This window comes from Ananas comosus, linkage group 22 (assembly GCF_001540865.1).
Source record: "Ananas comosus cultivar F153 linkage group 22, ASM154086v1, whole genome shotgun sequence".
Taxonomy (NCBI): domain Eukaryota; kingdom Viridiplantae; phylum Streptophyta; class Magnoliopsida; order Poales; family Bromeliaceae; genus Ananas; species Ananas comosus.
Genome location: NC_033642.1, coordinates 3,860,368 through 3,874,322, shown reverse-complemented (window position 1 = coordinate 3,874,322; position 13,955 = coordinate 3,860,368). Strand labels below are relative to the sequence as shown.

Below are 13,955 nucleotides of genomic sequence, written 5' to 3'. Positions count from 1 at the left end.
CCTCTCCAAAATAAAATACAACGAGAGGTAGACCACCTAGCAAGTCGTCCTCGTAGGAAGCTAGCTCGAAGCAACTCCCTTCCCGCGGTCNAAAGTAAATATTCGGTAAATCTAGATGGATATCTGATATTTTTTTGCATATAATTTAACGAAATATTAAGAAAAAAGCTATAGAAAAAATAAAAATAAAACCACAGAGGGGCAAATTGATATACTTTAAACCACAGGGTACTAAAGTGAGAAAGTTGGAAACCACAGAGGGGTTTTTGAAGTTGTCCCTATTTATTTTATTGGTCGTCGGTCCTCTCCAGTTTCTTCTAGTCCATTCTATTTGTATCCCGACCACCGACCCTATTCTCTCTCAAATTTTCCTTTTCCTGTACTCTCTATCGCTATTTCGCGTAAGCAAATTACAACCAGAGAGCGCGCGGTCCCGATTCTCCGTGCCCTCCCCGTTGCTCTCGGTTCTGCCTCCATTCTCAAGCGGTAGTAAAATTACTTCCCCATGCCTTTTCTCTCTGTGCGTTCCTTGGTTTCTTGATTACGGACTGGTCACCGATTTCTAATCCATTTTGTTCTTTTTCTGATTATCTTCGATTTTGTGCTACCTATGCGTCGTCTTTGTTTCACGTGTTGTTTCGTATATTCGTGTGAGCTTTATTGCTTTTAATCTCCCGGCCGTGCGAGGCCTTTTGCCTTCCCTTTATCTATCAACTTGGGTTACCTCAAATTTTTTTTTTTTTTTTTTTTTTTTCTTAAGTGCGTACGGACGATCTTTAATTGAATAATGAGGAGGAGTTGACTATAGTAAATAGGCATGCGGAGTCCCGTTAGTAATTTTGATTNTTTTGGTGATAATTTACATCCTTAAAATTATTATTATTATTATTATTATTATTATTATTATTATTATTATTATTATATGTTGTGCGGTGCAACTTCCCTTCTCCTAGAGGCTGGAGTTCAAAGTATATAGGATGGTTGACTATTTATTGGCCGGCGGAATGATGTTTTGTATGTTAATTATAAATGTAGGGAACACCAAAGTGATAAAATGGAGAGAGGAAGAGGAGGGAGGGACGATTTCTTTGGGTTTGGGGATCCTTTCCCTGGATTCGGCGTCGGGAGGTCGGGGAGCTTGATCGCCAGCTTGTTCGGTGGGAGAGACCCCTTCGACGACCCTTTCTTTAATCGGCCCTTCGGGAGCTTGATGGGCCCCAGCATTTTTGGGGGCCCCAGCGTGTTTGCGCCGGGCAGGAGCATGTTCGGAGAGACGGCCGATGCCCGGTTCCTCGAGGAGGCTCCTCTTCCTGCTCGGTCAGGAGGGCCGGTTATCAGGGAGGTTTCCGATGACGATGAGGATAAGGAGGATGTAGCAGAGGAGGACACGAATGAGGGAGAACGGAGACACGGGCGGTCGGGCGGGCAACCGATTGTTCAAGAACCCGATGAAGAAACCCAAGGTATATTTGATCGAGGTTGAAGGTATTGTTTTTCCGTCTCTTGGTGTTTGATCTTCGTTTTTCTCAGTTGATTTTGCTTGGTTTTTTCATTTTCTTGCAGAGATGAAGAATCCGCATGTACAATATGGTGGTGGCGAATTCAGCAGGGCTAGTGTGGCTCAGCCGCAGGCTCGTACTTGTACTTTCCGGAGCTCTACCGTGACGTATGGCGGTCCTAATGGTGCTTACTACACCTCCTCTACTACTAGAAGGACAGGTGGTGATGGAGTAAGTAGTCAGTCACGCTCCCTCCTCTCTCTTTCTCGTGATTGTGCTTCTTGGACGTAGAGCCACAACATTTTAACACTGCTGCTTCTCGTAGATTACTGTGGAAGAGAGCAAGGAAGCAGATGCAACCTCTGGGAGAGCCGCCCATAGAATCTCTCGTGGAATTCATGATAAGGTATATTCTTCTTCTCCGCTTATTTTTGCACTTGCATATGTTGCTTTATCCACTCTTTAATGTGTCGAGTGTGCATATTGAAATGATGTATCGGGAGAATCGGGAGTAAAGTTTTGTTCTAATTTTTCTGCAGGGGCATTCAGTGACAAGAAGATTGGGTTCTGATGGGAGAGTAGACACCACACAGACATTGCACAACCTAAATGAAGGTATGACACACTCGATAGTAGTTGTTGTTGTTGTTGTTCACCTATGAGATTTGAGTACCTATTGAGTCATACTCATTATTGTTGTTCATGATAGCTTGCTTCCATAGTTGTTGTTGTTGTTGTTCACCTATGAGATTTGAGTACCTATTGAGTCATACTCATTATTGTTGTTCATGATAGCTTGCTTCCATAGTTGTTGTTGTTGTTGTTCTTCTTCTTTGGTTCCTTTGGCATGGTTTTTACTGCTTGCGCTGCTTTCAGATGAGTTGGCTGGGTTTGAGGAAACTTGGAGAGGGAATGCGAGGCAGCACTTTCCAGGTTGGAATCCTGGATTTGGCATGCTTGATAGCGGCAGTTCAAGTAAGTCTATAGTCCGAGTCAATCTTGTGCTAGTGTTGAACAAACTTTTGACAAGTCAACTAAGTTGATGAGTTGATTTAATTCTATGCTGTTTGAGTTGCTGTTTTTTCTTAACTTGGGACTGTTTTTGAAGAATACATTATGTATAGTATATCAAGCTCTATTTGTATTGCTTCTTCTGCTTGCTTGCTTACACTAAGATTACCTTGCATGTTGTTGTCTCATCTATGTTCTCTATGTTGTCTTATTAAACTACAGTTGCAAATTATTAGATTTTGCTCCAATTTTCTCTGCCTGTTTGGGAAGCCTGCTTAGTTCAATGTGTGACTTGTTTTGAAGCATTAAATTGTATAAATGGTTCTTGTTTTTGCTATGTTTTGAGTGGTGCAGTATGTGACTACTTGAGGCTCAAAATACTTCTAAGTTATAAATTTAGAAACACTTTTGTACTCTTATATAGAAACATATTTATATAGAAACATATTTTTTTTAGTGTTGATAGCAAGATGGAAGCTTGGAAAGTTCAAGAGCTAGGATGGATTTAATTCAAGTGTCTTAGTTATTGATACAGTGGTGTAAGTATTGAAAATTTTGGTAATCTAAATAGCAGTGCTGAGCTTATTAAAGAATTAATTATAATTCTTGATTTTGCAAAGAAGTTGGGGCAAGTTAATCTGGTTTTTCAGCGCTAGTTAGTTACCAGATGCTTCTTTAGAATTATTACGTCTGATTTAGTGATTACTTGTTTGAATTCCTGCAGCTCTCAACTTTGTGGGATGGGCAACTAGTTAACCATAATCAGTTGAAATTTTTAAATATCAAACAGATAAATTTCATTTGAAATCTTTAGGAAAAACATGTTGAGATCAGCTGCATATCATCATAATCAAGACTTCTTTTTCGCTGTTTAGAGAATTGCACAGCTTACGATGTTGATGCTTTGGGATCAAATAGATACTTATATGCAAATGAGCAATCCTCATCATCTTTTTTCTTTTTGCTTGGCCAAATGTTCTTTTTTTCTTTTTTCAATTCGCAATTATTTATCTCGGTCTCATAACTTGGTCTCTGCCACCCATGCTGATCGGCACAAAGCAGCATCGGTGCCAACATCAGATTTCTTTGCAAATGGTTCACAACTCACATTTCAACCATTTTTTTAAACAAAACTGCTCTATCTTGCTGTTTAAACACATCTATTTTACTATTTATTCATTTGGCTAAATGAATTTGTTGAAGTGAGGTCTGATTTGGGAAACTCTTATCTCTCTAATTCTCAAGAGCGAAGCTAGGGGTTGGCATGGATGGCGTTCCCACCCTTAATTGGCCTTGCTATTTTTTTTTCCTTTGATAAAAATTAGTGCATGCACCATGTGCACAGAAAAATTGTGCACCACAATCCTATTCTCCATCATAAAATGGGAACATTTTGTTGGAAGAATTTATCTTTCTAAATCTTTAGTAAAATATTCTTTTAAATAATTTTAGAATGAAAAACAATTTAACTTTAGTTTTGAAAATCGGAAGCAAAAATCAAATAGTTAATACTATAGAGATTAAGAGATCAGATGAGGCTTGTGAGTCGAGGCGTGCGAAAGTACTGTCCTAGAAGCGAGATTGCCCTCCACGTGCGAGGCTCCGGCAATCACTCCTAGCGATACAACGACCACTGTCTACCCCGTCGGCACGTCTTCAGGGTGGTGCAACACGAACCCAATAAGCTTTCAGAGATCCAGCAAAAATGACAATGTAAAGTTCAGTGCAGAATAGATGTAAAAATCAGTGTGAAAGAAGGTAAGGAAGAAGAGGATTTTTAAGGTGCAAGCTCGGGTTAAGTCTCATGCACAAACACCAGTGCACCTTCACTTATATATAGGAGAGGTTTAGAATGGTCCAACGGGAAGGGTCCAAAGGGATGATTTGGTCAAGATATTGACCCTTCTCGAGTTGGACCAATTCTGGACAAGATCCAGATTAGATCTGGTCATGATCTTGTTTGGGTCCTTCCCAAGGTAAGGCTATCATTGGGCTTAAATAATATTTTAATCCAATAAAAATAAAATAAAAGAAAAGGTGCAAATGAACCAGGTCCGTGTGCGCCGCCGCTCGCCCGGCTCGGCTCGGCTCGGCTCGGCTCGTGCTCGTGCTGTGCATGCGTTTAGTCGAGAGCTCCACTCTCATATTCTCCCAAGCAACTAAGTTGAGAGTGAGAGAGTATATAAAATATTGTAACATGCCTTTGGTTTCCAATGTGAGACTACACTTCACATATGGAAACCAAGGCACGTGCTCCTAGGTAAGGCCTATCGAGTGTTGGGCTGCCTAGGAAGCCCATGGGCTAAAAAGAAGTTTTAAATCACGGTTTTTAAAAATTAATACTAACATTACCCGACATGATTTAAAACTTCAAGTAAATAAAATAGAAATGCAAAACAATTCGAAAGAATACTGAATCTCCTATACCACGTATTTGGCGAAGGTATCTTTCGGATTTGAACCTTCACTTAGTGCTTATCTATGTACATCCGAGGGCACAATGGTGGACTACGCCTTGAGCCAAGCCCGGTGAATCGGATTTCCACAAACCGCACACATGGTACAGTCGTTTAGGTTTTAAGCGGGCGAGCACTATTACGGCCATGCGCTAATATCGCTTCATGTGTGTTTTAGGGAACCGCCCTCTTCCCATAGTCGCGGCCTCACAACTCCACACATATAGTAGGTCCTCGGAAGGGTGTCTGCAAGGTCACACCCTGCTTCATGGGTCTCAGAACCATTCAGGGCTAATGACTTTCTTATCCTCTTGCAGATATGAGCACTGTCGCCATAGGATGAGGATACAAAAACAGTGCTCCTCACAGCTACCTGTTCGACTTGTTTCTACCCATTGAACCTGCAACAGGTTGGGTTGCCGTCGCCGGTAACTTTCATTGTGGGCTAAGCCCCATCCCCCTCGACGATTCTAGGATTACAGTCATAGATAATCCCTTGGTAAATTGATTAGCCAAGTTTTTCGCAGATCTCACGAACTCCAAAGCAATTACATTTTCCTTCATATTTTGTCGAATGAACTTATGTCTCACTTTCATGAATCTATTTATCTTAGTCTCCACATTCTTTTGGGCACACTTGTCTATTGTAGATCTACAATCACAATGAATACACAGGTGCCAAAGGTCGCTCCATTAGCGGCAAATTATAAAGAAACTCTAATCCACTTAGCCTCTGCTACAGTGGTATCTAATGCTGTAAGTTTAGATTCCATAGTACTTCTAGCGATTAAAGATTGTTTGGTTGACTTCCAAAAAACAGCTGCTCCTCCTAGGAGAAAAACAAATCTAGTAGTCGACTTCACATCAGCTGTATCACTAATCTAATTGGCATCACTATATCCTTCCAATACTGCAGGAAAGCCACTGTAATGTAATCTATAAGACACAGTTCCCTTCAGGTATCTCAAAACTTTTTCTAAAGCATTCCGGTGCTCTCTATTTGGATTATGGGTATATCTTCTCAATCTGTTAACAGGATAAGCCAAATCAGGTCTAGTATAGTTTACTAGAATCCTAAAGATCCTGTAATTTGTGCATATCTATTCTAACCTATTGGATCACCTCTACTCTTCTTAAGGTGTACACTAGGATCATAAGGTGTCACTGCAGTTCTAATATCAAAATATCCAAACTTCTTCAATAATTGTTCACTGTAGTGAGATTGGTTCATAACAATTTCTTTTGATTTTCTAATGATTTTCATATTGAGAATTACGTCTGCTTGCCCAAGGTCTTTCGTATCAAAATTCTTACTAAGTAATTTCTTCACATCATATATTACAGTCATATTGGTACCAAAAATTAAAATATCATCAACATATAAACACAGGATCACAATCTGTCCATCATATTCTTTTGAATATACACATTCATCAGACATGTTCACATGAAAACCATTTGATACAACTAAAGAATCAAATTTCAAGTGCCATTGTTTTGGAGCTTGCTTAAGTCCATATAGAGATCTAGTCAATTCGAACACTTTGTTTTCATGTCAAGTAACTACAAAACCTTCAGGTTGTTTCATATAGATCTCTTCATCTAAATCACCATTCAGAAAAGCTGTTTTAACATCCATTTGATGAACAATCAAATTATGGACAGAAGCTAAGCCTATCAACACTCTAATTGAGGTAATTCTAGCAATAGGTGCATACACATCAAAGTAATCTACGCCTGGTTTCTGTGCAAACCCTTGTACTACTAATCTAGCCTTGTACTTTTCTACAGAACCATCAGGTCTCAACTTCTTCTAAAAAATCCATCTACAGCCTACAAGCTTATATCCTAGAGGTAAATCAGTCAACTCCCAAGTATGATTCTGTAGACTAGATTGCATCTCAAGATTAATAGCCTCTTTCCAAATGATGCATCTAAAGACTTCATAGCTTGTTCAAAAGTAGATAGAATATCTTCTACTAGTAGGACACAAAAATCATCTCAAAAAGTTCTCTATTTTAGGACGCTTACTTCTCTTAGGTTCAACTTCTTCTATAGGTTCACTAACTCTAGGTCCGCTAGAACTACCTACAGGCTCAGCTCTAGTCCTAAAAAGAAAAATATCCTCAAAATACACTACATCTCTAGCTTCAATAATAGTGTTGTTAGAAATCTTACTAATCTCAGAATTCACCACTAGAAATTTGTTGGCATTGCTATCTAATGCATAACCTATAAAAAGTGTATCTACAGTTTTCGTTCCAATCTTCCTTCTCTTATTCTCAGTTATCTTAACTTTAGCTAGGCATCCCCACACTTTAAAATAACTCAGATTAGGCTTCTATCTTTCCAAAGCTCATAAGAAGACATATTAGAATTCTTGTGGAGAATCCTATTTAAAATCATACATGCAGAAATTAATGCTTCCCCCCACAAGTTCTCAGGTGCACCTGAACTAGTAATCATCGAGTTCACCATATCCATCAAGGTTCTATTCTTGCGTTCAGCAATTCTATTAGATTGAGGTATATAAGGTGCAGTCACTTGATGTACAATTCCAAATTCTTGACAGAAAGATGTCATCTCATTTGAAGTATATTCACCTCCTCGATCAGATATCAAAATCTTAATTTTCTTATCTAATTGATTATCTACCTCAGCTTTATAAATTTTAAATCTGCTTAAAACCTCATCTTTTGTCTTGATCAAATAAACATAACTATATTTTGAATGAGCATTTATAAAAGTCACAAAATATTTATTTCCACCTCTAGTGGATCTACTTCCATCACAAACATCACTATGCACAAGTTCTAAAAGATCACAATCTCTATCCACTGATTTAAAGGTTTTCTAGGCTTCTTAGATTGCACACATATTTCATATTTATGATTAGGTAAATTAGATTTAGGAATCAAATCAAGATGCATCAATCTTTTAATAGTATTGTATTTACATGTCCCAACTTCCATGCCATTGTATTTACATGTCCCAATCTTTCATGTCAAATATTAGTAGAAACAATATTCAAAACAAGGGCACTTTCATTAATAGAAGGAGAAGATAGAGATAGTTTAAACAAACCATCACTTAAAAATCCCTTCCTTACAAAATTCACACCCTTTGTAATAACTACTCTGTTACATTCAAAAACCAACTTAAAACCCTGCTGAACTAAAAGAGAACCACTAATCAAATTCTTCCTAATATCGGGAACATGGTGGACTCCGTGCAATGTTAGGGCTTTCCCAGAGGTCAGTTTCAAATCAACTCGACTGTCCCAAGCACGTGAGAAGAGGCTGCATTCCCTATGTTCACCAATCCTCCACATGATTCCTGATAGTGGAGTCAGAAGGATCAGGTTCAGCAGTCAACATATTTATCTGGCACTCAGGTGGAGCTCCCTTTTTCTTCTTAGGTGTAGAAGGCTGAGTCTTGCGAAAATAGCTATCCTTCGCATAGTGGTTAGTCTTCCCGCACACAAAGCAACGAGAGTTGTCTCCACTCCCATCAGGTTTAGGCTTCATAAAGTTTGGGTTGAACTTTCTATGATGGAAAGGCTTTTTCTTAAGTTCCTATGACGTTGAAAGTTTCTACCCTTATTTTTAGGATTCTCTCCTAGGTTGGCTTGGGTTATGGGTTCACTAGGCTTCTTATCCCTAGCTCGGTTTGACTCTTCTATCCTAATGGATCTTAGGACATAATTCAGGGAAATCTCTCTTTGATTATAGTTGAGATCATTTGCATGGTTCGACCAAGATGGTGGCAACTTATCTATAAGGGTGACTACTAAAAAACTCTCATCAAGATCTACACCACTAGATCTAAATTGCTCAACTATGTACTCAAAATCATAAAGCTGGTCAGACATAGACTTATTATTCACCAACTTAAACTTAATCAAATTTGAAGCTTGGTATCTCTTTCGGGTAGAATCAATCTGACCATACTTGTTTTCTAAAGATGTCCAAAGTTTCCTAACTGTTTTAGCATTACAGTATATGTCATACAGTTTATCAGATAGGGTACTAAGAATCTGGTTCAAGCAATGATAGTTGATCATGTTAGGGTCAACATGATGTATAGTTGCAGGTGTAGGTGCAGTTTCAGTAACAGGAGTGGATCCGGTTTGGGCTTGGCTCCGAGTATACGGTCTGTTGACCGCAGTCTGGATTGCACCTTTAGATGCATATACATTGCTATTCTCGATAGGATCCGAGATAGCAGATACAAGCCCAAAGTGTGGTGAGCCAGAATTTTTACGACCATCAAAAGTAAAAGGTTTCACCGAATATGAGTCGTCCATTATAAAAAATCTGTGATAAATTTCACTACACTAACGTCAAACTATTGTTCAGTAAAAATGACAGTTAAGATATTCTAAGTTATGTTTAGTGACAGTATAGAGTTCACGTTATCTACTGTGGTAACAGTACAATAGTACGATATGAATTATCAGCGCAACAATAACAGTATATATATATGTTCAAGATTATAGTATTATTAATCACACACACGCGCGCGCGCGCGCGCGCACATATATATATTTATATGTAATTTTATAGTAAAATAATATTCTATGTACTATGCCAAAGGAAATAGAAAAATTAAAATCGTTCTCGCTTCTAGATTGTTGGAAAAATTTATCTAAATCTTTAGTAAAATATTCTTTTAAATAATTTTAGAATGAAAAACAATTTTACTTTAGTTTTGAAAATCGGAAGCAAAAATCAAATAGTTAATACTATAGAGATTAAGAGATCAGATGATGTCTGTGAGTCGAGGCGTGCGAAAGCACTGTCCTAGACGCAAGATTGCCCCTCCACATGCAAGGCTTCGACAATCACTCCTAGCGATACAACGATCACTGTCTACCCCGTCGGCATGTCTTTAGGGTGGTGCAACACGAATCCAATAAGCTTTCAGAGATCCAGCAAAAATGACAATGTAAAGTTCAGTGCAGAATAGATGTAAAAATCAGTGTGAAAGAAGGTGACGAAGAAGAGGATTTTTAAGGTGCAAGCTCGGGTTAAGTCTCATGCACAAACACGAGTGTACCTTCACTTATGTATAGGAGAGGTTTAGAATGGTCCAACGGGAAGGGTCCAAAGGGATGATTTGGTCAAGATATTGACCCTTCCCGAGGTTGGACCAATTCTGGACAAGATCCAGATTAGATTTGGTCATGATCTCGTTTGGGTCCTTCCCAAGGTAAGGCCATCATAGGGCTTAAATAATATTTTAATCCAATAAAAATAAAATAAAAGAAAAGGTGCAAATGAACCAGGTCCGCGCGTGCCGCCGCTCGCCCGGCTCGGCTCGTGCTTGTGCTGTGCGTGCGTTTAGTCGAGAGCTCCACTCTCATGTTCCAACTAAGTTGAGAGTGAGAGAGCATATAAAATGTAGTAACATGTCTTTGGTTTTCAATATGAGACTAAACTTCACATGTGGAAATCAAGGTATGGGCTACTAGGCAAGGCCTATAGAGAGTTGGGCTGCCCAGGAAGCCCATGGGCTAAAAAAGAAGTTTTAAATCACAGTTTTTAAAAATTAATACTAACACATTTAGTTAAAATGTTTTTATAAGTTGTATTCTTAAAATTATAGTATTGGTTAAGCTTACTTACATAATTTATGTGTTGTGCCCCTTTTACCCTTCTTTCTAGGTACACCTAATAGAATTTGATGACATTTTGACAATTAGACTTAATTATCACAAGGATCAAGAATTTAGGAATGTCAAGGAAGTTTTTGAAAACTATATGGTGGATATCAAAATTTCTCAAACGATCTTGGGTTTTACTCTAATGTTATATTAACCCCAAAACAAAAAGGAAAAAAAAAACCCATATATTAGTCTTAGCCTCAAGTACTCATCTGCCTAAACAGTTTCATAAACTTCAACCCTAAACCATTTTGTTGTCTTAGAGAGGCCCTATGTTTTGGGGCGATCATTGAATATGACTCTGAAAACTTAATTCTAAATTGTTGATATATCATGTTCATGCTATTCCTTGAGAAATAATAGCCGGCAAGCATATGTCATTGCGGTGAACATTGAACAACGTTGATACAACAGTACATAGGCAAAATAGATTCATGCTATGATAGGCCCCTGGACCTACTTAAACATTGCAAGTGAGAGTATCAAGCCAGTGGAGAATAGTAGAATATAATATTGGGAGAAACTTGATTTTGACAGCATCCTTTAGAACCTTTTGTATTTTTCTTCCTGTTACTTTAGGCCTTTTCTGTGCTTGTCTGTTGTTACGTACAAGGCATGAAATTTTTGCCCCTTTCGAATTGTGTAGGAAATCGTAGTAGCACTGAGGGGCGAGATCAAGATCGAGCAACAGGATGGGCACTTCCAGCGGCAGAGCAAGCACACCATTTCGCAAGGATGGGATCAGGTGCACGTACCAATTCTTCCCGAGGTCGAGTCCGAACAGTTGTTATTGAATGAGGCACCGGACAGCGTATCAGCTTCTCGTGACCACCGATCCTTTGTTTCGTTGAATGCTTTTCTATTCAAGAGTTACTCATTTGCTTGCTGTAGACTTTTTAAGTATTTGTTGTCCACTTCGTACCTCTCCTGATCCAGTTAAGGTGCTTCCCAAGTTTCCGTGTTTCATTTGTGTAGCGGTGTTTCCTGAGCAGGCTGTAAGCTCTTACTAGGATGTTGCTGTTGGGAAAGCCGAAACTTCGAATACATTAGAAATTGGTGTAATGAGTGTTTATATGGTAGCATGTACGGTTGAGGAGTCTGTTTGAAAACTACTGAAACATTTCCGGTCTTTTCTGTTAATCTAGTACTAGAAATGTTGTGTTCCAATACAGCATTGATCTGTTCCGGAAGACTTGTAAGAAATATTGTTCGTCTTTCTCTCTCTCTCTCGCTGGGCTTGTTCTCTTCTTCGATTAAGAAGCTGATAAGTCTTCAAGGCGGAACAGCTTCAGTTTACTGGGATGGCATTTTTTTTATTAATCCACCAATCTTCGAAAGCAAGGAATATCTCTGTTTGTTTTTGTTTCTTTGATCGTGTGATGGATAATGTGAATTAACCAGTCATGCCCGAAAGTTTAACTTACTATATTTTCATATTATACTTAATGAGGGAACCAAGGCAATGAGGAAGACCACAACATTCCCAAGTATGTTCCCAAGCGTCCGTCTAATCCATCAAAAAACCTCGTAGATACCACGAAATTACCATGCGAAGGTGATAAAAAACTCAAGAACACAAACGCAACCAAATGCTGATTTTTGATTGATGGACTCAATGAAAATTGAAATTCACTAAAAACCAATCTTTGATTCAGCTCAAACAAAGTTCGCACTTGCTCTAAATGAAATTAAGATTCTCCCCAACAAAAAAAAAGCTCAGCTTCAAGAGAAAAAAACCAAAATCCATCAAAATCTCAGCTTGCTCAAAAATTGGCAGCTTTTACCAAAACTTCAATAGATCCAAAAATACCTGGAGATTTGATAAAATGAAGCCTTTCACAAACTCTTTAACTTCAAGAACTAGCTGTGCATGCATCTCTCCTATAATTCTAAGCTTCGAAACTTCACCAAAATCAAAGGGGAAGTCGAACTTCACATGCTGCCAGGTTGTTGCTGTTGTGAGAGTGCTCCAATGCTGAGTAGAAGAGGAACAACCTAGGACCGTCTTCTGGGCAACTCTAACCCAGTGATGACAACTCCGGAGCTCATCGCTCGAGGGGGTGCGACCACCCTCAAGCCAAGACTTATAGGCTAGTATGATCAATCCTTAACTTTAAGGATTCCAATACTCATATGACCCTTAACTTTAAGGTTGTTATGTCATAATATCAACTATGTTATTTACTTACATTCTCTAACTTTCATTAGTGCCACTCACACTATATGCTCTTTATGCTCATTCACATGCCTTCTTGATTCATTAATGCCACACTTGTACTCTAGCATTCTTGACCCATAAATGTCACTATTGTAACACTAGCATCCAAACTCATGAATACCACATCCCTTGATGTTCAACTCTAGCATTCAAAACTCGTTAATACCACTCTCTATATTTATGTCATAATGTCATTTGTTCTCATTATCACTAAGTTCTTTGCCTTTTCTAAGTTCTTGTCATTGTTCATGCATACATAGGGTTTACTAGTTTTCATTAATTTACAATCATCTCATATGCATTTGTACTCACAATATACAACACAAGCTCTCAAATAAATCCTACTATGCACAATGCTCAATATACAGATATGCTAAAAAATGACACTTTAGACATAAGAGGAAATCCAATGATTTCGGAAAGTACCACCCACCTCGTATAGTTGCAGAGGTGCTACGGTTCAAATCTCGTGATATTTGGGCGCCTATTCTCTCGCCTGCGGCAAAACAAAATCAAATTAGGCTTTTTTTCCAATATCATTATGTAGACTCGTCGGTTTGGCGAACCGAGTCAATAAACGAGTTAGAAATATCCCCAATTTGGTTTCTACAAGGTCAATTTGCTTTTAAACCACTCTAGGACAAAAGCCTCAATTTTGGTGTCCTAACAATGTCATTTAGCAACATACACCAAATTGATCTCTATGCTAAGCAAAAACAAGCATAGAATCATCTAGAAACTCATCTAGAACCATTTCTAGGCCATTGAAACCATTCCTAGGGCATATAAACCGAACCCTAGAAATCCACTATGAGAGCTCATGGAGAAAACATGGTTTCATGAAGATCCATGGCCTCAACAAGGTTTCTATACATGTAAGAAGACTAAAACCCAAGGATTTAGGGCATAAAACCAAGCCTTAGCCTCATTCTTACAAGAAACCTCACCTTAGCTCACTAGCTCTCCAATGTCCAACTTGTAGGAGAGACCTAAACCTTCAAAAGCTCCAAATCGCCTCCAAAATCCTTCTCCAACTCCTTGCACCTTGGGAGAGAGTTCTCTAGAGAGAGAAAGGGAGAGAAATGAGTGATGAAAGTTTTGAAGGA

The 13,955-nt window shown here is 38.7% G+C and overlaps 1 protein-coding gene across 1 annotated transcript; it reads left to right on the top strand.

Annotated features, from left to right (window-relative positions):
• On the top strand, positions 314-11,857 carry LOC109727517. Its single transcript, XM_020257658.1, has 7 exons — positions 314-486; positions 1,036-1,463; positions 1,564-1,730; positions 1,825-1,905; positions 2,039-2,114; positions 2,376-2,474; positions 11,278-11,857. Exons 2-7 carry the CDS (start codon positions 1,055-1,057, stop codon positions 11,427-11,429), a joined length of 984 nt encoding a protein of 327 aa, XP_020113247.1. The 5' UTR covers positions 314-486; positions 1,036-1,054; the 3' UTR covers positions 11,430-11,857.

What these genes read in the sequence shown, in the direction of transcription:
- LOC109727517 (XM_020257658.1), top strand. Translation starts at nt 1,055, where the DNA reads ATGGAGAGAGGAAGAGGAGGGAGGGACGATTTCTTTGGGTTTGGGGAT. An exon ending in ATTGCACAACCTAAATGAAG is followed by an intron (nt 2,115 to 2,375) that starts GTATGACACACT and finishes CGCTGCTTTCAG; the next exon opens with ATGAGTTGGCTGGGTTTGAG. An exon ending in GCTTGATAGCGGCAGTTCAA is followed by an intron (nt 2,475 to 11,277) that starts GTAAGTCTATAG and finishes CGAATTGTGTAG; the next exon opens with GAAATCGTAGTAGCACTGAG.